Source organism: Azolla caroliniana, unplaced genomic scaffold (genome assembly GCF_043228905.1).
Source record: "Azolla caroliniana isolate FFs.n. ecotype wild unplaced genomic scaffold, voAzoCaro1.0.p SCAF_1, whole genome shotgun sequence".
In the NCBI taxonomy this organism is placed as follows: domain Eukaryota; kingdom Viridiplantae; phylum Streptophyta; class Polypodiopsida; order Salviniales; family Salviniaceae; genus Azolla; species Azolla caroliniana.
The window spans coordinates 12,728,200-12,750,722 of NW_028230436.1; the positions used below are offsets into that span (position 1 = coordinate 12,728,200).

General features: G+C 38.1%; 3 protein-coding genes across 4 annotated transcripts; 1 reads left to right on the forward strand and 2 right to left on the reverse strand.

Annotated features, from left to right (window-relative positions):
• The first annotated feature begins 1,729 nt into the window (after positions 1 to 1,729).
• Positions 1,730 to 8,921, forward strand: LOC147869027 (HIPL1 protein). Its single transcript, XM_087325983.1, has 7 exons — positions 1,730 to 1,867; positions 2,975 to 3,141; positions 3,510 to 4,316; positions 4,660 to 4,873; positions 6,565 to 6,731; positions 7,726 to 7,967; positions 8,301 to 8,921. The coding sequence occupies exons 1-7, from the start codon at positions 1,777 to 1,779 to the stop codon at positions 8,740 to 8,742; spliced, it is 2,130 nt and encodes a 709-aa protein (XP_087182109.1). The 5' UTR covers positions 1,730 to 1,776; the 3' UTR covers positions 8,743 to 8,921.
• Positions 8,922 to 11,358: 2,437 nt separating this feature from the next.
• LOC147869028 (pentatricopeptide repeat-containing protein At3g09040, mitochondrial-like) lies at positions 11,359 to 14,892 on the reverse strand. Of its 2 annotated transcripts, none has more exons than XM_087326003.1 (2): positions 11,638 to 14,892; positions 11,359 to 11,564 (listed from the first exon to the last, which is right to left on the reverse strand). In XM_087326003.1, the coding sequence occupies exon 1, from the start codon at positions 14,803 to 14,805 to the stop codon at positions 12,091 to 12,093; it is 2,715 nt and encodes a 904-aa protein (XP_087182129.1). In that variant the 5' UTR covers positions 14,806 to 14,892; the 3' UTR covers positions 11,359 to 11,564; positions 11,638 to 12,090. The 2 variants fall into 2 exon arrangements, with proteins under 2 accessions (XP_087182129.1, XP_087182120.1); XM_087325994.1 differs by having other exon boundaries at positions 11,633 to 14,892.
• A 3,981-nt stretch (positions 14,893 to 18,873) lies between these two features.
• LOC147869029 (pentatricopeptide repeat-containing protein At2g39620-like) lies at positions 18,874 to 21,798 on the reverse strand. Its single transcript, XM_087336720.1, has one exon. It carries the CDS (start codon positions 21,796 to 21,798, stop codon positions 18,874 to 18,876), a length of 2,925 nt encoding a protein of 974 aa, XP_087192846.1.
• Between the last annotated feature and the right edge of the window lie 725 nt (positions 21,799 to 22,523).

Sequence of the window (22,523 nt, forward strand, 5' to 3'; positions counted from 1 at the left end):
TGACAGAAGTGTATGTTACAACGGTAGAGAAACCCATATTAGTATGGTGCAACCAAAAAATGTTTATCACATTAAATCAATTTGTGGGCATATTTCCCATACACATTATAAAAGATGAAAAAATCTACCAAATCATTGTTTGTAAATTCTCAAGCTTTGGAATAAGGCTTTAGATAAATTGTTAATCCTTTCCCAATTGAAACAAAAGCAAACATAGGCATTCCCTATCCACAACACGACAATGGAACCTATGCCACTAACTTTCCAAAAGGCATAGAGGTAACAATTATTTCTAAGAATTTTCAATGAATCATGTTGATGTGATGTTTGCATTATCATAATCATTTAGTGTGAAATATTATACCTTGTGAATGAACATATCGATCTACAATACACATATTTTCATTTGAATATTAAACAAGGCTTCAAGGAATAACAAAATGTTGCTATAGGATATATGTAAAACCATTGCCTTTATACATTTTGCTAAGTATCTCTTTCTAGAGAGTATCATTTTCTATGTTACAAAAAAAGGTACACATTAAGAAGCAATTTAAGGCAAAAAGTTAGCTTATGAAAATGTCAAATTTGTCAAGAGTTGTGTTTGAATATTTTGATGAGATATCGCGACATCTAGGCAAACTGCAATTACTCAAAGGTATGAAAAGCTAGAGTCAACACATCTTTTACTTTAAAGCGCAACACTTTCGCCATTCACAATTGTGCGACTATATTACAAATGCCAATGTTCAATTTAGGATGATCTCAAACTAAAATACTGAGGAGTTTTTTCATTGAACACGTTATCAAACTCATGAGTTGAAACTTTAAATTGCAAAACATAAGTTGTAGCACTGTAGATTTATCGTACTATCTACCACACAACACTCCCATTTTGAGAATGTGAATAAACTGACCTCGAAATCTTCAAGCAATAATTGTGGGGACGATGTTTGAAGTCTCTCTCATAGACGATGTGTAAAGGCAAATTCATTTCTTTGCTTTAGCATGCATAGTCTTCTTAGAGATAAGATTCCACAGAAGTTCTAGTGTAAAGTAAAAGAGGAAAGAAAGATTGCAAGTTCCTATATAATGATTGTAGATATAAGGACTTCATGTACTTTCTGATTGATGAGAGAGAGAGAGAGAGAGAGAGAGAGAGAGAGAGATAGAGAGAATGCAAATAAGTGGGACAACTTATATTCTAAGTTGTGTTATATACAATGCAAAACATCAAAATGCCCCTAACTCATGCTAAGAAGTGAGACAACTTATATTCTAAGCTATATTATACAATGAAAAACTTCAAAATGCCCCAAACTCATTAGGAACATAGCGATGAGAACGCTGGTTTAGTTGTTGTGGCTCACCATGCACGTAATCGCTTGAATAATGTATGCCAATGAATAAAGACCCCATCCCCCCATCCTTCGGTGCCAAAGAAGAAGAAGAAGAAGAAGAAAAGGTGTGAAAAAGAAGAATATCGTGGCACAACAGTAGGTTGGCCTCCGCCTCCAAAAGCTTTTTGGACATGTTAGTTATGGGCTGGCCCTTCGCTTTTTTACAAGTTTTTTGGCCATGGTTACCGACCGGCACTTTGGCCCGGTCCAAGTATGCATGCATGCATACATGTATGTATGTATGTATGTATGTATGTATGTATGTGGAAAAACAATGGGGTGGGGTCCATCATCATCTTATGCATCCTCCGTGCTATGAGAATCAAAGATTTCCTGCAGGATTTGATCACAGGCTTCGACCCTGTCCCGCCTTTCAATGGACTTCTTCATCCTCGCTCTCCTTCTACTGCTCGCGATCTTCTTGCTCTCTGCTCATCTTCAAGCTTTACAAATCTGTATCAATGAAGGTCATTTTGCTGCTTTCGTACCATTTTTGTTTGTTTGAGTGTTGGTGTTCTTTCTGATGCGAGTAGACTGAACTAATGGCAAATATGAAAGCCTGAAGATTCTTTCCGTGTCACGACTTCTTTTATGTCTTATAGAGTAGTTTCTAGTTCAACTGTTTCCTTTGAAGGAGAGAGAAAGATGTAGCTAATGTGCTCACCTGATATGCAAATATTCCATGTCTTTGAATGTAGTGTCAATCTAAGAGAAATTTGAACAAAATCAACGTTTTCTTAAGGAAATGTTAACAAAATCAATGTATTATCGAGCTCCTTCATAAGATGCTTTTCACACATGGAAAATTGTCCAAAGACAATCATCAATCAACCGAGTAAACTCGCTGGAAACAATTTGAGGTAGATAGAGAGACGTAAATCTCCATACTAGTGGTATAAATTTATTGATGCATAGGAATATTTAAACCTTGTGTAGCAACATCTGATATGGACTCTCGAGTCAACATGACTTAATATGCTCTCTTATAGTTCGATGTGTTATTTGGAGAAGATTTAAATTTTATGCATTCTCAGCATTAATATTGTATCACGCCTTGAGCTTTTCACACCTATACTGTACTCTGTAACCCTATTTTCTGGGTATTCTGGTAAATGCCGCTTAAGTTTTAAACAATTACTGGAATATCCTATGATGTAATAAAGTTTGCTCCTTTATTTTCTTTCCAATCATTGATCTTTGATTATAGATGGTGCCTGCTTGCTGTACAGCTTCCGTCATGTCTGCAAAAATCTATATTAAGAAAAGTATTGTGTTGTTTCAAACGTTTCTGGGCCTACATTAGAATTTAGATCTCTCATGTTATAATCTCTCGACCATATTTTTAGCTTTCCTGATCAGGGATTCTGATTATAGATGGTGACTTGCTCAAGAGCTTCCTTCAAGTTTCTTTTCTCTCGCATGTTTCTGTGTCTACATTAGAGTTTAGAACTCTCCTAAACATAAAAAAATCTCTGGAAATAGGAAATAAGGACTTCATTTAAGTTGAATTTTCTAGTTCCTATTACTCATGATGTGGTTTTGTAAATGTTCCTTTCTTGTTGTTTTCTTTGCAGAGGCTCCTCTCTCGTTAAAGCAATCTCTGGCATTTTGCTCTTCATTTCAGCAAAATGATTTCAGTTGCTGTGATGCAAGTATGGATGAGGAGCTACAAATCAAGTTCCAATCTTTCAATGTCTCAAGCACGGAGTGTGCTACCTATTTGAAGCAAATACTATGTGCTGTAAGAGTCAGGCGCCTCATCTTTTTTTTGATACTTTTTGATCTTTTGTGTCATTATCAATCCTATTTTTAGTTAAGCTTCCAACAGCATTTCTATCAGACAATCTTTTGTGTCATCATCAATCCTAGTTCTATCTAAGCCTCCAATTTGTGTGTCTATGGCTTGATTGTGCATCATTTCCTAGTCTCATTTGTTCTTCTTACGCTATTTTATGGCATGATCTTCTGTATCATCAACAATCATAGTTTATTTATTCTTCTAAGTTCTTGCTATTTCTTATTTTTTTGTACTATAAAATGTTGTGGGCATACTATACTGCTTGTCAATAAGTACATGATCATACACTGAAATGTTATTTTTCCTTGCAGCAATGTGACCCATATGCTGGAGAACTCTTTCAGATTCAGCTCCAACAAGTTCAATCCACTCCAATCTTGTGCAATTCTACATCAGAATTTAACACGTCACAATCATCAAATCAAACAACAAATTATTGTCAGAGTGTGTGGGATGCATGCAAGAGCATTCCTATTAAGAACTCTCCATTTTCAACCTCATTGCAAGGTGCTACAGGGACTTCACAATCTACTCAAAATACAACGATATTGACAGATATTTGGCAGTTAGAGTCTGACTTTTGCGCCTCTATTGGTGGTATACCTGGTCCAGGAGAGTTTTGTTATAGTGGGGAAAAGTTTGTGCCTTACAGCACAAATACATCATTACCAAATCTTGAGGGCATTTGCTTCGAGAAAATAGCAGATAATGCCTATCTGAATATGATTCCACACCCTGATGGTTCAAACCGTGTTTTTTTGGCGAGCCAGGAGGGGGTTATCTACTTGGCAACACTCCCTACACAGGGTTCAGGGAATATCAGTGTAAATATGGAAACCCCATTTCTAGATATCAGTACTAGGGTTATAAGCACTAGTGAGTATGGCCTTCTAGGTGTTGCTTTCCATCCAAATTTCAAGGAGAATGGACGTTTCTTTGTCTCATATAATTGTGATAAGAGCATGTGGGCCGATTGTGGTGGGCGATGTGCATGCACTAATGAGACTGGATGCTCACTGTCAGCATTAGGGTCAGATGCTGGAACTGTACCATGCCAGGTTTCAAGTGTAATTTCAGAATACTCCACTAATTCGTCATCAACATCTTCTCCCCTTGAGGTCAATGCTGCATGCAACATTTTGTTTTCTTGATTTTCATAACTTTTTTGGCTGATTTGTTATTGTACAAAAGGGATAAAGAAAGCAAATATATGGACATCTTTAAACAGCCATAGCGGCCTATGAGACCTAGCAAAGATCACAACTTTTGGTGCTAACTCATCAATGCAAGTAGAAAGAAAGCAAATAGATGAACATCTTTAAACAGCCGTAGTGGCCTATGACCTAACAAAGATCATGACTGATTATGCTACCTCATCAATGCGAGTAGTACCAGAAAAATATCTTTCTACTCTAGCTTCCTAAAACTAGAGTTGTATATAATTTTGGCTGGTTTCTGCAGGCTGTTACCGCGAATCCGAATGAAGTGAGGAGAATTTTCACGATGGGACTTCCTTATCAGGCTCATCATGGAGGACAGATTTTGTTTGGGCCCACTGATAATTTTCTGTATTTCATGATTGGTGATGGTGGAAGCAGTGGTGATCCTTTCAACTTTGCACAAAACAAGAAGTCACTGCTTGGGAAGATTATGCGATTTGATATTGATACAATAAGTAAGCATATATTGTGTATTTGTAGGCTATACTATGTATGTATGATGAATGCTAGATTCTTTGGCTAATTTTATGAATCTGCAGCCACAGAAAGCAATCAGTAAATGATAACATCATTTACTAGTTGTTTTGGCATAATTGTATACTGCTAGAGAAATAACTTTTGTTGATATGTATACATCGCATTTGTTGAGCATGTTCAGCTTAACCATAGATTCAATCCCTTATCATCATCAAATCAGGGCCATCATTGCTTGCCATCCATTCAGTGCAATATGCTGCTGCTAATGTAATATGTCGTAGCATTTCAGGGAACCAAAAATGACTTGTGGGACCTAAAGAGAGTGCAAGTCATTCACCCCATTTCTATATGATAATTGGACTATAAAATTAGTTGGAATTTGACTCTGGGACAGGCAAACAGTCTAGATGCCTAGTGCTGAAGGCGTTCCGTAGGTGTTTCCAGACAATTCCTCTGAAGCAGTGTATCCCCTATGGAAATCAGCTGATATTTCTCATGATCTCGACATTCCAATTTTACATGCCCCATTATTTTCTCTTAGTTCAAGTTGTACTGATTGTGTTTCCTCTTTTTATCTTCTATATGATGTCAACTTCTAACTCAAATTTGATTTTTGTGAGATCTTATGTTGCAAATATGAGGGTTTGCTATGAACTGGTTGGTGCATGGGTGATTTTTTGTGTATTTTAGACTCTGACTTCTTTGGTTGGTAGTTCTCCAACACTGTGCCTCTATTTGCTTCCATATGCTGTCAACTTCTGACTCAATTTTGAGTTGTGTTAGATCTCGTGTGCAATTTCATGGCTTGCTATGAGCTGGTTGGTGCATGGGTGATTTGATGTTTATTTTAGACTCTGGTGTCTTGGTTGATAGTTCTCCAACATTGTATTGATGCAGAGAAACACTCTTGCCAAATTTCTCTGCATCATAGCGTCTTAGCAGACTTGCATATCAACTCATCAGAATTTCAGTGACATCAGTTCTTAATCCTCTGGTATGGTTAATTGATGTATATCCAAACAACTACAATTGTAACCATACATACACTATACAAATATAGGAAATAAATATCCATTAGAGTCTATAAATCCATTTATATGCACAATCTACTCTTCCTTAATCTGACAAAATGATACATTCATATTATCCATAATGTATATGCATGTTTTGGTTTTGTTCTCTTCTACTAAAATCGTGATTTATTTCTAATTTTATGCAGGTTCTCTTTACATTTTATATTCATCTCTCAGATAGATATTATAAAAAGTACACTTTTTTCGTTTGTGGAAATCCAAAAAACTCAAGTAACATTAGCTGAGATTGATTTTTGCAGACAAACATTGTCTGCTGGATTTCCTTCCAATAGAATGTTAAAGGCCAATCAGTTAAGAGTTAAACATAAGATTGAGAACATTGAAATACACTGTAGAAAATTAAGGAAATAGTTCCACAAACGATATTTGAGATTGATAAGACTCTAAATGCTGCTACCTTGCTAGCTATTGGACCCTAGTTAGGATGTAGAAGAGAAAGATAAAGCAGTGAGTGAGAGTATACACACACCAAAGAAAAACAGCAATACAGTACACATACTGGTTTTGTGAAGATCGCTAGGTTTTGTATAAAACAAAACACATTAGTATATTTATGAAACATCTTTTTGTTGTAGGTGTCAGTGAACAATTGTGGGGAAACTATTCAATACCTGCAGATAATCCATTTGTACAAGACAACTCATCACAGCCTGAAATATGGGCTTATGGATTGAGAAATCCTTGGCGATGCAGCTTTGATAAAATCAATCCATCTTACTTCTATTGTGCTGATGTTGGACAGGTTAGTATTTTGGGGATTTTTTTCAATGAGGATACATGTGTCATAATTCTTCTTATCAGATGAGGTAAAAAGTACGATGCACAATTCAGCAATTCCTTGCGACATGGGTCTCGCATTGTGCTTTGGCACAGTTTAATGTATCAGTTTCAGACAGTTTCAGTTCTGTTGACTCTTTAACCTATCACCTATTGCTAGTTTCTGCTCTTTGTTGGGTGGGCCTAAATTTAGGGAGTTGCATTAAAAAGATAGATTACACCATTTATAGTCTTTCAAGCCTCCTATTCAGTTTGTTAGTTACCTTGGTAACAACGTTTTTGGCTGCTATCTTCAAGACACCACTAATGCAGATCGGACATCCCAGAGAAGACTTCTTTCACGATCTCATCTTTTTGCACCTTGTCTGGAAGCGACCAGATATCATATTGGGTATATGCATTTCTCAATGCTCATTGTTAATGGTAGAAAATGATTCAAATTACCTGGAGATAAATCATTAACTGAGTGAGCGCATGAATAATTTTATTAAATATTTCATCTTCTGGGATGGTGTTGCCACCTTAGAACCTTTCTCATGATGCATAATCGAACTTCTATGTGGAGCAATTGTTTAGCTTGTTTTTCACAGTTTTTTACAGCTTTTAGATTGCTAAAGTTTCTGCAACCCCATTTTACCTTGCTAAAGTTTCTGCAACCCCATTTTACCTTGCCACTTTTTCAGATCCTTACATATAGATGCATAATGAAACTTCTTTGTGCAGTATATATTTTCTTTTTGGCTCTTGTCTATTAGTTTCTTTCTCAATTGTTCAGTTTCCCATTTTGCTAAGCATTTTCAAATACAGCCATGTGGGCCATTGTATGATTTTTTTTAAAGTAATAAAGATGTTTACTTGATTTTTTAAAGCAATAAATATGTTTACTTGATTTTTATAGGTAATAATGTTATTACTTTCATTATAAAACATAAATAATTTCTGTTCTGGCATATGTGCAGGAGTCATTTGAGGAGGTTAACTTGATTACAAAAGGGGGTAATTATGGATGGAGAGTGTATGAGGGAAATGAACTTTATATTCCCCCAAGATCTCCTGGAGGCAACACAAATGCCAGTTCTATAAACCCTATATTTCCTGTAATGGAGTATACCCATGACTCTATAAATGCAGCACAAAATAGTGCCTCCATCACTGGAGGTTATGTCTCTAGGTCAACGCAAGATGCATGCTTGTATGGCAGGTAAATAAGTAAACTATATACTTGAATGACTGGTAAGCTACTTATAGTTAACATGCTTTTGGCAGGTAAGCTAGTTACATGCTTGTGTTACCTGTAAGTTAGATACATGCTTGTGGCCTGTAAGCTAGTCACATGCATGTGTGTCAGGTAGTTTATTGGTAGTTATATGCTGCTTGGCAGTTTAGCTAGTTACATGCTTGACTGGCATATAAGTTAGTTACATGCATGTCTTGCAGGTAAATTAGGTAAATACTTGTATGGCAGGTAAGCAATGCACATGTTTATGATGAAGGGAAGTTTTAACATGGACAAAATTCTAATGGTTGCAATTAGATATGTCTATGGGGACCTTTATGGGGGAGCAATGTGGGCAGGATGGGAGACACCTCCAGGAAGTGGCAATTTCACAACACAGAGGATGACTTTCTCTTGCTCAAAGGGCTCTCCTATGCCTTGCAACAAGTCAGAAAACAATTCTGAACCCAATTTCCTCTATTTGTTTTCGTATGGGGAGGATAATGATAACAACCTTTATGCATTGAGCCAAATGGGGATATTTAAGGTGGTTGATCCCAAGGGATGTGGATTCACTTGTAATGCCAAGTTTCCAGCTAATGTTGTAGTACCTAGTCCATCTGCATCCTCATCCTCACCCCCACCTCCATTGCTAACCCCTAGCTCATCCCCGTCCTCATCAACATCTCATTCCTCTTTGCTTAATTGGGTCTGTCATGTAGCTCTTACTCTCATTTTCCTTTTGTTTGTGTCAAATTGAAGGTTATTTGGGGATATCCTAATCCACAAACATTTAGGTGACATGTTATTGTATAACATTTCTTTCTACGGGAAGTTCCATGCACGATATCCAGGCATAATGAAGAACATTTGGGAAGAGTTACTAGTTCAACTCCATCAATGCTTCTTGAAACAAATAATAAATTATCATTGTGAAAACATGTGTTTAACATTGATCAGTTTATTGTTTACTTGTTGCATTGAAGGCACAATATTAAAAATAATAGGCTAATACTACAACACATACCTACATTCATACAATCGTACTTCTAATACAGCCATATGTTTATACAATCGTACATTAATAGTAATATGTACATACATACAAGCATATATTCAATCATACAAACGTACATTAGAATGTATGGGTGAATTCTTAAATGATCACTGTTAAAACATTTTGATGTTTTACTTGGTTCATTATTTTTCTTGATAGTGGTGCAACACTATCAAGAAAATTGATGCCTTTTGTTTTGTGCAGAATTTCTTGTGAAGGTGTATAATTTTACTTCAAATTTCTTTAAATGGATGGACTAGATTAATTATATTTATAAATTCATAAAAATATGTGCAGGTGGCAGGCCTATTTCTCAAATTTCATATTTATTGCAAGCTGAAAAAGAATATTGATAGATTGAATTGTCTATTGATGTTTACAAGGTGGCGCATTCAATGTATCATATTCCATTCCTTCTAATATAATGAGGTTTTTATGAATTCCATGTAGGTGTATGAGTGAAGTGAAGTGATGCATCATTTAAAGACATTTAGCAACTTAGTACTTTACAAAATTAAGAAACGTCTTACTGAAATCGTATAGTACTTGGGGAAGGTGTTGGAGTACATTCATTGTGATAACATCATCTACATTTCAAAATGCTAGGTATATCTCTTCGAGTTTTCCAATGGTGGAGCGAAGCTAGATGAGTAGAGATCTGGAAATGTGTATGACAAACATATTGGAATATGATTAAGTTTCCGCTTGTCTGTGATGGTTCATCACAATAAAAACACCCACCATTTTGAAATGTAGATGGTGCCATTGCAAACATAGATGAGTATGGATGTGGAAATTTGTGTAAAAAGCAAGTCAGAATATGATCAATTTCAAGGTAACATAGATGAGAGTATATATATGAAAACGTTTGTAATAAATATATTGGAATGTCGAGTTTTTGTCATGATTTGTAATCTAAATTCATCATCACATTTTAGTGTTATTGTATATTGTTTGTTCTTAATCATCAATGTCTTGCACATATATTTCAAAAATCCTGCTTATGTATACTGAAGAATAATGAAACACTGTTGAATAAAGCTGATGAGCCTTTTAAACCCATGCTTAGGGAGAGACTTTGATGGATTTTATGATTGTGGAGGTTACATTTGAGATGGGTTAACACAAAACGCATCTATGCAAAATAGCGTAGTCTCAAGAATTGTAAGTCAAATTTTGTAGAACATTGTATGTAGTTCGATATACAAAATGAGCATAATGTGGAATTAATATTGAGGCTACACAAAGATAATATGATCACCTTTAGGTGACTTTATTATCCTTGTGATTTTCAAGGCTTCTTCCAAAATGGCATCATCTACATTCATGTTCATACTTTCAGAGCAACACCTTTAAGGTGGATTTGTAAATTGTATACATATGCTCAATATGCATTTTCCATGATACTACATGTGTTTTGAGAAATACCCAACACGAATTGAGTTAGGTAAGTGCAAAACATGGGCACATTAGTGCAGCCAAATCTTTACTTGGAGGCAATGCACAATCACCAGTTTGGACCAGGTTAAGTACATTTATCTTGTTATTCTACTATATGGAAGAGCAATGTAAACTTAATTGAAGATGGATATCATTAAATCCAACCCACAATAAAATATCACAATTGGGAAGGCCAGTCATCTAAGACTGCATATGTAGGATGGATATTCCCAAGGGTGATTGATGTATGAGTGAGGAAAAACGGTTGATCATGGCATCTTACTACTTTGTGTGAGAAACAAGGATGGCTGTATGTTGTGTGACACAAGGCCCACTTGTTTCCAAATCTTTACCATCATTTATGAGCTAAATGAACTGTATTCTAAATCTGTTAGGTCTATCAGCACGATGAAACAAGTTGGTTAGTTTTATAAACCATTTTACAGAAAAGTTGATTTTGTAGAGACTTGTTTGTTTGGACAAGGTGTAGTATTCTTAGCAAATATATTGTTTGTTGTCAGATCATTGAGCCATTGTCACCATTGGACTAGATAACTGCCACAAAGTTTTATATTTGAACCAAAACTATCATTTTTGAGGGCATGTGTCAAATAGTATTAGAATCTAATACGAGCCTTGATAAGAAAAAAGTACCCAAGTACTACTCCATGAAGTGTCCAGGTCCCATAAAAGATGCCCAATGCAATAATCTAAGATGCTTTTAGGAGCTAAGAAAATAATACATCCCGAAACACTAAACCCTAAACCCTACTACAAGCCTCATCCCGAAACCCTAAGCCCTAAACCCTACTACAAGCCTCATCCATGGACATTCTTTGAGGACTACTGTAATGCCATGTTATATGCGCAGTCAAGATATTGACCCACATTAAAAATATATCAATGCATTGAATGACCATTGAGATTCTTGATATATCAAACCATCCATCTGTACATGTTTGTTTGTATAATCGATGAACTTGTTAAGGGGAGGAATGAAGTTGTTGGTAAAGCCAATTCACTTCATGAAATCAATATTCTTGCTGAAATTTGCCGAGATTAACTTTTGTTTCCACTTGGTGAAGCTGTTGCATACATTATTACGTTAGAACAGAACAATGAGAAAATTAATATGATTAGGGATAGATACTACTCAACTGAGGATGATTAGCATGAACCAGCACCTTTCAATGACTCACTTGTGGGAGAATCTTCATAGATCTGCCACATTGTAGAGCAGATCAAAAGATGGCATGTGAGGTAAAGAGTCGATGCAGCAGCAAACATTTCATAGTAAATGACAAGGCTGAGAATGACTAAAATCGAGGCTGGAAAGGTGATAACTAGGACCAGGCAGGCCACTGTACATGTGTGCGCACTTGATTATGCTAACATTTAGTCTTCACTGGTGGAATTTACATCTGTACAACTGCCTCCTCTAAGGAAGCAGAGCTAAAAGTCAGCACACTGGGACGACCTCCACAAAAACTAATGAGGATTTCAGTTATAGGTATTTGAAATATACAGGTCCAATACTAAAAACATGGAATAATTAGCATTACCAACCTTGCAGGGCATTTAGAGTTTTAGTAGGTGCTCGAAATATGCCCATTAAAATGTACTGGGACATGGTTCTAGCACTGAGCATACTTCCGAAGAAAGAAGCCTCTCTGCGTCCTCTTGCATTCCAGAGGCTGCATAAATGCTAGCCATAAGCACATATGCTGCAGCAGAACCAGCTTGTAATTGTACTGCCATATCAAAAGCCCGTTTCCCAACCATCACATTTCCCCACTTCTTACAAGCACCTAACAAGGCTACCCAAACTGAAGGATCATTTGACGGTGGCATTGTCTTAATCACTGACAGAGCCTTGTCAAAGTGCCCAGCACATCCATAGATAACCACCATGCACATATGGTGCTCCACCTCTAGCGCGATGCGATACTTCCTGCTCATGTTTGTAAAATAAGTTTGGGCTATATCCAAGAGGCCGGAATGGCTACATGCATTTAGAATACACAGAAATGTGACTGCATCTGGAGAGAGACCCTCCCCTTGTATTCGTTCCAAGCAATTCAGTGCTTTACAGCCTTGCCCTTGTTGGGCATACCCTGCAATTAATACATTCCAAGTGACAATGTCTCGAGTGGGAAGATCTTCAAGGACTTGCTGTGCTCTTGCAAGCACTCCACATCGGGTGTACATGTCCACCAAAGCTGTGCCAAGCATGAGATCCTTCACCAACAACTTCCTGCTTAGAATCTCGTTGTGAATTTTTTCGCCCTTGTTAATGGCCCCTATCAACCCACAAACTTTCAAGATGGATGTTAACGTGAACAGGTCTGGGGTGAGGCCCTCATTTTGCATTTGTTCAAAACAGTACAGTGCTTCTTGTGCTTTCTCCTGCTGGGCGAACCCTGAAATCATTGCAGACCAAGAGATTACATTTCGAATGGGAAGCTCCTCGAGAACTTCTTGTGCTTTAGTAAGAATGCCGCACTTTGCATACATATCCACCAGAGCTGTGCCCAGCACAATGTTATCCTTCAAAATTGCCTTACTGACAATTTGATCATGGATCTGCTTGCCCTTGTCAATAGCATGTATATTACCACAGGCATTCAATATGCATGTGAATGTGACCATGTCTGGAGAAAGGCCCTCACCTTGCATCTGTTGGAAACACTGTAGAGCATCAGAACCTTTCCCCTGTTGCGCATACCCTGCAATCAGTGCAGACCAAGAGATTACATTCCGAGCTGGAAGCTCTTCCAACACTTCTTGCGATTTCACAAGCAAACCACACTTAGCGTACATGTCTACCAACGCATTGCCAAGTATGATATTCTTCTCCAATAAACCTACGATCGCAATCTCTTTGTGAACTTCTTTGCCCTTATCAATAGCTCCTGCATTGCCACAGGCCTTCAGGATGCAAGTGAACGTTACCATGTTTGGATAAATGCCCTGCTTTCGCATTTGTTCAAAACAGCTCAATGCTTCATGATCTTGCTTATGTTGGACATACCCTGTAATTAAAGTGTTCCAAGAGACAACATCTCGAACAAGAAGCTCATCGTGTACTTGTTGTGCTTTTGCAAGCTTTCCACATTTGGCATACATATCCACCAATGCAGTACCAAGCACGATATCTTTCTCCAGTAAAGCCTTATCCACAATCTCCTCATGAATTTGTTTGCCCTTATCAACAGTTCCTGTGCTCCCACAGGCCTTCAAGATTTCAACATAAGTGACTGCATTTGGAGAGAGTCCTTTGCTTTGCATCTGTGCAAAACAATTCAGTGCTTCATAGCCTTGCCCTTCCTCCATATATCCTGCAATCAGTGCATTCCATGAGTCAACACTTTGAATATGAAGATTTTCATGGAGATGTTGTGCTTTTATAAGCATGCCACATTTAGCATACATATCAACCAACGCACTGGCAAGAACACCTTTCTCCAGCAAGCCCCTGCTGATAATTTGATCATTGATCTTCTCACCCTTGTCTATAGCTCCAATGCTTGCACATGCCTTAATGATATGAAGGAATGTAACTTCATTTGGACAGATACCCTCCCATTGCATTATTTCAAAACAGTTCAGTGCTTGATGACCTTGACAATGCTGCACATACCCGCCAATGAGCGCATTCCAAGAGATCACATCCCGGACACATAGCTCGTCATGCACTTGTTGTGCTTTTGCAAGAACACCACATTTGACATACATATCTACCAAAGAAGTAGCAAGAACAGTATCCTTCTCCAGCAAACTCCTCTTGACTATTTCATTATGGATTTCTTTTCCCTTACTAATAGCACCTAGGTTTCCGCAAGCCTTTAAGAGGCAAGTGAAGGTGATGGCATTTGCAGCTATGCCCTCGCTTCGCATTTGTTCAAAACAATCCAGTGCTTTGCGTCCTTGCCCAGACTTGGCATACCCTGCAATGAGTGCAGACCAAGAGACCACATCCCGGATGCAAAGCTCATCATGCACTTGGTGTGCTTTTGCAATCATTCCACATTTAACATACATGTCTACCAAAGCATTTCCGAGCACAACATTCTTCTGCAGCAAGCCACTGCAGACAATGTCATCGTGAACTTTCACCGCCATGTCGATAGATCGTATCCTGACACAGGCCTTCAGGAGGTAAGTGAAAGTGAAGGCATTGGGGGAGATGTTCTCATTTTGCATCTGCTCAAAGCAAGCCAGTGCTTGAAGAGATTGCCCCTGCTTCATATATCCCCATATTGCCGTGTTCCAAGAGCTAACGTTACTTCCTAGCCTCTGTCTCTGTGCATTTGCAAAGGGTGCCATCCATAGCTAATCTCCTTTCCATAACCTCTCTTCTTCGACCCTCGCAACAGCTAACATTACATCCTAGTCTATGCTACCACAATTCAGTGGGTGCCACAGCCACATATGTATGTATGTATACAAATTACAATACATACATACATACATATGCCTCTTCTTACTAGCAGCGAGAGGGAGACAGACTCTCTCTCTCTCTCTCTCTCTCCATTTTTATCTCAACTTATATTACTTTCACCTAACAATCGGCAACGGTTTGGTTCGAGAGGGTCCAAACCGAACCATTAAAAAAGTTTGAAACTTGAACCGAACTGAACCGAACCACGAAACTGTTAAACCGAACCATTAAAAAAATATTTCTAACTGTTAAGCCATTAAACCGGTAAAACCGTGGTTTCGTGGTTCAGTTTCAGTTTTCAGTTTGGGTCAAATTTTAAATTTTAAAATTTTAAAATTTTAAAAAAATCATTATTTAAATTTTAAAGATTTTCCTAAAATTTGAGAGTAAGGCATGAAAATGAAAAGATTGTTTAAAAACAATTTTTTTAAAAAATTGTAAAAAATAAAAAACCGTTAAACTGTTTAAACCGTGGTTTCTAACTATTGAAACCGAACAGAACCGTTTAAACTGTTAAGCCGCAATTTCGTAGTTCGGTTCGGTTCAAACCGAACCGTTGCCGATTGTTATTTTCACCTTAAAACCACTCCTAATACAATTTTCTTACTCTTAGACTTTAGTGCAATCTCTACCTATACCTAATGTAGGTGAAGGCAACTTCCCATAAAGTGATTAGAAAACCTGAATATTCTGCATTTGCCGAAATGATCCCCTCATGCTCCAAACGTCCATAAAATAATTCCATAGCCTTTCACCCCCCCATGTCTACCGTCGAACATGAAAGCCTTACACATATTCTAAAAATTGGAACATGAAGCTGAGATCTCATCTCAATCGTTTATTTTCATTGGGGGTTGTAGAGTTGGGAGATGTGGTGGGTAATGCATCTCAAAGGTTGTCGGAATTTGAAGATGATGAACGATGGTTATGTATTCCCCCAAATTATGGATTTATTCGGAAGAAATTACGAGATATACTATTGTTGCAATGATCTCTGCCAATGAAAGCAAATGGTGCTCATTGGATGGATTGATGGCCATTATAGGTGACTATAAATATATTGTATTATCATTTTGTGGCAATTACCTAAAGAAGAAAAGGTGTGGAATGTATGTAAGTCAATTGCAAGGTGGGGGCAAATATCACAATGTGTTGTTTGGCATCTTTGTTTTCTATTTCGTGCAAAGGTATTCATATGGAGAGTCATAATTGATGGGCTCCCATTAAGTTTAACCTTAAGGAAATGAGGACTAGGATCAAGTACATGCTTCTTTTGCACCATTCCATTCGAGGACAATACACAAGGTTAATTAAATATCCTATAGCTCATATTAGTTGGGACTATGACAAGTTTTATCGTGTTATCATTTGAGGCCTCAAAATGTGTTTTTGCTTAATTGACCAGGTCAAGGCTCACAAATGGAATTTATATTGTTGTTTTGTGGACTTTCACAAAGCCTTAGGCACAGTCCTTAAAGAGTAGTTGTTTGATAGACTTAAAAGCTTGGAAGTACTGAATGACATGATTTAGTCATTGATGCCTTATACGAGTAAGTCTCCAGGTGCATATGGTGTCCAAGTAATTTATCTAATTTCTTCACTAGCACCATTGGTGTAAAATAAGCTGGACCCCTATCAGTGACTATTTTTGGAATCCACATGGATGAGATTACTGATTTTATTGCACATAAACGAGGCACCAGAGTAGACCTAGGGGGTACAACGTCAATATATTGCTTTATGCAAACAATGTAGTTCTACTCTCTAAGTTTGAAAACGACCTACATAGGCATCTTAATGCCTTAGATGACTTTTGCACACAAGGAGGAATGATAGTGAATCTAGGGAAAACTAAAGTCCTTATCTTCCATACCTCTGCTCCGGTTAAGACTAAATGTAGCCTAATGCTCTCTAATAGACAAGTTGAGGTGGTCAAATCTTATGTATATCTTGGAGTCACTTTTAGTGCTTGCTCAAGTAAATGTTTTATGACACATGCAACAAAAGATAGATTAATAAGAGGATATGTGTCCCGCTCACTCTAAAAGAGACAATCCCACTAGGCATACTTCCAAGAGCCAAGAACAAAGGTTGGCTCTTCGACTCCTTAATGACCCCTTCCCTCATGTATGCAACAATGGTTTGGTCGGGGCTACCACCTTTCATGTGGTCATAGTTAATGATGTTATCTAGACAAATCAGAAGAAAACAACAATGCTACATGAAATCATTAGAGAAGAGTTTAGTTTACCCCCTATGCTATTATAAGCACTCAACTAATAGTTTTTATTAATAAGATACATGGTCATTGACAAGATCGGTTATCTCAGCAAGCTTTCGAGGCATCTCGATCACTCTATGAGTTCATGGATAATAAATCAGTTCCATATTCAGTAAATGTTTATGTTTATACTAGATATTCAGTTCCATATTGCTAACAATCTAATACTATATGGGCACCAAAGGTAAAGTGTAACTACCACTACCAAACCCTCTTAAGACTTCTGTATTGGGAGACATTTGCGCACACATTTATACTTATCCTTTCGTAGGCTAGATGAGCTATCACCTTCTACAAAATACATGATCATGACCTAACTGGAGTGGAATTTAATTATGCCTAGCCAAGGAGAATTATACATGCACATGCATATATGTTACCCATAGGGGTTTATTGCCAAAAAGGTCGAAAGGCCAGATGAAGTGTGAAAGGGCCAAATAGCCGAAAGCTGAAAGTAGTATGAAAAGGCCGAAGTCTGGATAATAATGTATATTTCCTAATTAGATATCGTCAAAAATAATATTGCCGAATTATGTATTAATTAGAAAATTGTAAATAGTAGATCGTTAACGATATGTCATATGATATTGCAATTGTAAGATTGGAAACGCTATGCCGATTGGCATTGTAACTTCTCCATGTCTTTCCTATATAAAGGGGGCATGTGAATTGTATATAGGGGTTTAATAGAAAGATATCTTTTGGTGATATATTGTCTGTGTCGTATTCTTGTGTGTCTATGATCTATTCTGATTTTATAAGTTAAGTGTTGTGTGCATAGTCGATTCAACCATAGCCAATCTGAACAAGAGCCGACCATCGGTTAGTTATTTTTGTTTGCGATCTATTCCCCACATATAATTTATGGATGTCATATTACAAGCTAGACGAGAGAATGTTACTTGCTTTAGTTTTTTGCAGGTTTGTTACATGTGCACAATGCTTAAGCAATGTGTTTCTTGCATTCTCTTGACCTTGATCACTTAGTCATACACTCATGATGGGCTCAGTTTGGATGGGACTCATCCTCGCGTTCAAGGAGCATCACAAGGTAGAGGTGTGATGTCTAGGTGTTGTATCAGAGAGGGGACGAGAGGATTAAGTGAAACAACTCCTTGATACGAATTGATCCTAGAGAGGGGAAGAGAGGAAACATGACCATTTCACCCAAAAAATATAAAAGAGAGAACCCCACCTGCCAAGGACATTGTGATGCACACCATAAGTAGTATTTCCACATTCATGTTTCGTGTTTCAAACATGGATGTTTCTTCTTAAGCAGTACAGGCATCAATACAAAAATAATGTTTGATGAAAGCATTTACTCATATCACTAGGGGCAGAGGAGGGATGGATGGTGGGATAAAGGGCCAACAAATTCAATTTCCAAATTGGCAATTAAGGATTATAAAGCATTTAAAATTTTGAGTGATCCAGATCACATATTTCTCACTCAGTATATGTATGAAGAACCGAAAAAGGATAACCATCAAATATGGAGGGATCTGAATTCCTTTTTAGTTTTGCTTGCTATATACACTTACAAGGAACTCCTTATGTTGGAATTTTCGAGTGAGGTACCCAGTACAAATCTGTGGTGAGAAGGCAGAAGAGTTCCTAAATCAACTTTCTGGCTTCCAATATAGAAATTTCATCTTCTGTGTCTTCAACATTATCCACATTGTGCTTTGGCTACATAATTATTACCAGCAGTTGCACAACTATCATCTAGTTGTACCACCTGATCAAAGGCCCATTTCCCAACCTTCATATTCCCCCATTTTTTACAAGCACCTAACAGTGTGGGCCAAACTGCACTAAAATCATGAGAAGGTAGTGTCTTGATCACAGACATTGGCATAGCAAAATGTCCTGCACATCCAAAACAAATCACCATGTAAATAAAGGTCTCTATGTATAGTTTAATACTGCAGTTTCTGATTATATGGCCAAAACACATTTGAATTTCATCTAATAGCAGTGATTGGTTACAAGCATTCAGAACACATAGGAAGGTAACCCTATCTGGACATAGGCCCTCACGTTGCATTTGCTCAAAACAACACAATGCTTCATGACCTTGTCTCTGTTGTGCATAATTTCCAATTAATGCAGACCAAGAGACTACATTACGTTGACGAAGCTCTTCAAATAATTGATGTGCTTTTGAAAGCAAACCACATTTTCCATACATATCAACCAACGCAGTCCCAAGCACTACATTATTATCCAGCAGGCCACGGATTACGATCTCCTTGTGAATTTGTTTGCCCTTTTCAATTGCACCAATGCTTCCACAGGCCTTCAAGATAGAACTGAAGATGACCGCATCTGGAGAGAGTATATCACCTTGCATTTGCTCAAAACACTTCAGTGCTTCATGACATTGACAATCTTGTACATACCCTGCAATCAGTGTAGACCATGAAATTATGTCTTGAATGTCAAGTTTGTCATGCATTTCTTGTGCTTTTGCAAGAAGGCCCCTTTTGGCATACATATCGACCAACATAGTCTGGAGCAAAATATCCGTCTCCAACAAGCCTCTACCAAAACTTATATCATGAATATGCTTTTCCTCTTTGATATCTCCATTAATGCAATAGGCCTTCAAAATGCAAATGTATGTGGTTGCATTTGGACACAGCCCCTCACTTTGCATCAATTCAAGGCAATTCAATGCCTGGAGACCTTGACCCTGGTTGGCATACCCTACAATCAATGCATTCCAAGAGACAATATTTCGCACACCAAATTCATTATGCACTTGCTGTGCTTTTGCAAGCTCACCACATTTAGCATACATACTTACTAATGATGTGACTAGCACAATATCGTTCTTCAGTAGTTTCCTACTAACAAGCTCATCATGAATTTCTTTTCCTTTATCAATAGCTCCTGTGATGCTACAAGCTTTCAAGGCACAAATGAAGGTGATTGCATCAGGAGAGAGCCCCTCGTCTTGCATTTGTTCAAAACAGGTCAAGGCTAGATCAGCTTGTCCATGTTGCTGATATCCTGATATTAAAGCAGACCAAGAGGCTACATTTTGGATGCCAAAATCCTCATGGACTTCCCATGCTTTATTAAAATCACCACATTTAGCATACATATTTACCACTGCAGTGCCTAGCATGGTGTGCTTACCTAGAAATCCTCTCCCGACAATTTCATTATGAATCTGTTTGGCTTTGTTAATAGCTCCTGTCATACCACAGGCCTTCAAGACAGAAATGAAGGTGATTGCATCGGGAGCAAAGCCCTCGCTTTTCATCTGTTCAAAACAGTTTAGTGCTGCAGAACCTTCTCCATGTTGCACATATCCAGAAATTAGTGCAGACCAAGAAATCACATCATGAGCATAAAGATTATCATGTATTTGTTCTGCTTTTGTAAGGAGACCGAACTTGGCATACATATCCACTAAAGCAGTGCCAAGCACAACATCTTCCCTTAAAATACCCGAGTTAACTATCTTGTTATGGATTTCTTGACCCTTTTCTATAGCTCCCGCGATGCTACAAGCTTTCAAGATGCAAATGAATGTGACTGTATTCGGAGAGAGGCCATCACTTTGCATGCACTCAAAAAGGTTCAAGGCTTCATGACCTCTCCCTTGCTGGACATACCCTGCGATTCGTGCATTACAAGAAGCCACATCTCGAACACCAAGTTCTTCATGTAATTGTTGTGCGTGCATGTGCCGACCACATTCAGAATACATATCCTGTAACGCGATGCGAACCGTAGTATCTTTGTCCAAATGCTGACTGAGAATTGCAACATGAATGTGTTTGCCCCACTTCACAGCTGCTATGCTTCCACAGGCCTTTAAGATACAAACAAATATGACCGCATCTGGAAAGAGGTTCTCGGTTAGCATCTGCCAGAAACATTCTAGAGCTGTACAACCTTGCCCATGCTGTACATACCCCACGATCAATGCAGACCATGAGACTGTATCTCGAGCATAAAGTTGATCATGCACTCTGTGTGCATTCACAACCACACTGCACTTGACATACATATCTACCAATGCAGTACCAAGCAGATGATCGTGTTTCAGCATGCCATCACCAACAATCACACTATGAATTTGTTTGCCTTTCTCCATAGCACCTTTGATGCCACATGCTTTTAAGGTACAAGTAAAGGTGATTGCGTTTGGAGAGAGACCCTCAGCCTGCATCCTTCCAAAATAGTCTAGAGCCTCATGACATTGACACTCTTGGACATGCCCTGAAATCAATGCAGACCAAGAGATGACATCTCGAACACAGAGTTTGTCATGCACATGCAGCGCTTCTGAAAGCAGGCCGCATTTCAGGTACATATGAAGCAAAGCAGTTCCAAGAAGAAGATTGCTCTCCAAGAAGCCACCGCTGAGAATTTGCGCATGGATTTCTTTGCCCTTGTCAATGGCCACTCTGCTGCCACAGGACTTGAGAATGCAAAGGAAGGTGAGTGCATTGGGACATATGGAGTGGCAGCGCATCCGTACGAACCATCGCAAGGCTTCATCGTCTCGGCCCTGTTTAGCAGCCACAGAGATCAGAGAATTCCAACTCACTAAGCTCTCAAGGTTTAACAAGCTCATCACCGCATCATCATCTGTCCCATTTCATTCACTCGCAATCCAATACTACATACATCATTCACCATGTACAACATACGTATGTACATACATATGTAGCTCGTTGTGTCTATTATACACCAAATCATAAATAGTCGTTGGCGAGGGAATTGCGGCCATAGACAAGTGCAAGTCGCTCGAAGCATGGCGCGTGCGATCTGCACCGTTCGATTAGGATAAGAAAGAACGCGCAAATTTTTATTTTGTCAGAGGTCGCCCAACCTTGTCAGAGGTCCGCCAACTCTGAGTCGTCGGTCGCCCAACTACATTTGGTTGCCCAACTCCGACCGTTGCAGGTCGCCCAACCAAATGTATTATTTCCACCAAAATCTTCAAATAAGTCTTCAAAACTTACAATAATATATCAAACAGTCACAGAATCCAACGTTAAAAATTCCAAAATCGACGAACTTCACCATACTTAAAACTTAGACTTTACAACAAATAATCATCTTAAAACATAAAACTTAAAACATATATAAACTTATAACATACTTGAAACATAAAACTTAAAACATGCTTTTAACATAAATCCACTTTAGACATACTTCATTCGTAAACCCAATTGCAATGGTTCGCAAAACCACTCAAGCCGTGCTTATGGCTCATCTGGAGATGATGGCAAGATGCGGCCACAGTTCTTGCAACAATCAACATTTGAGTCCCTTGATCTAAAGGTCAAGGCATCG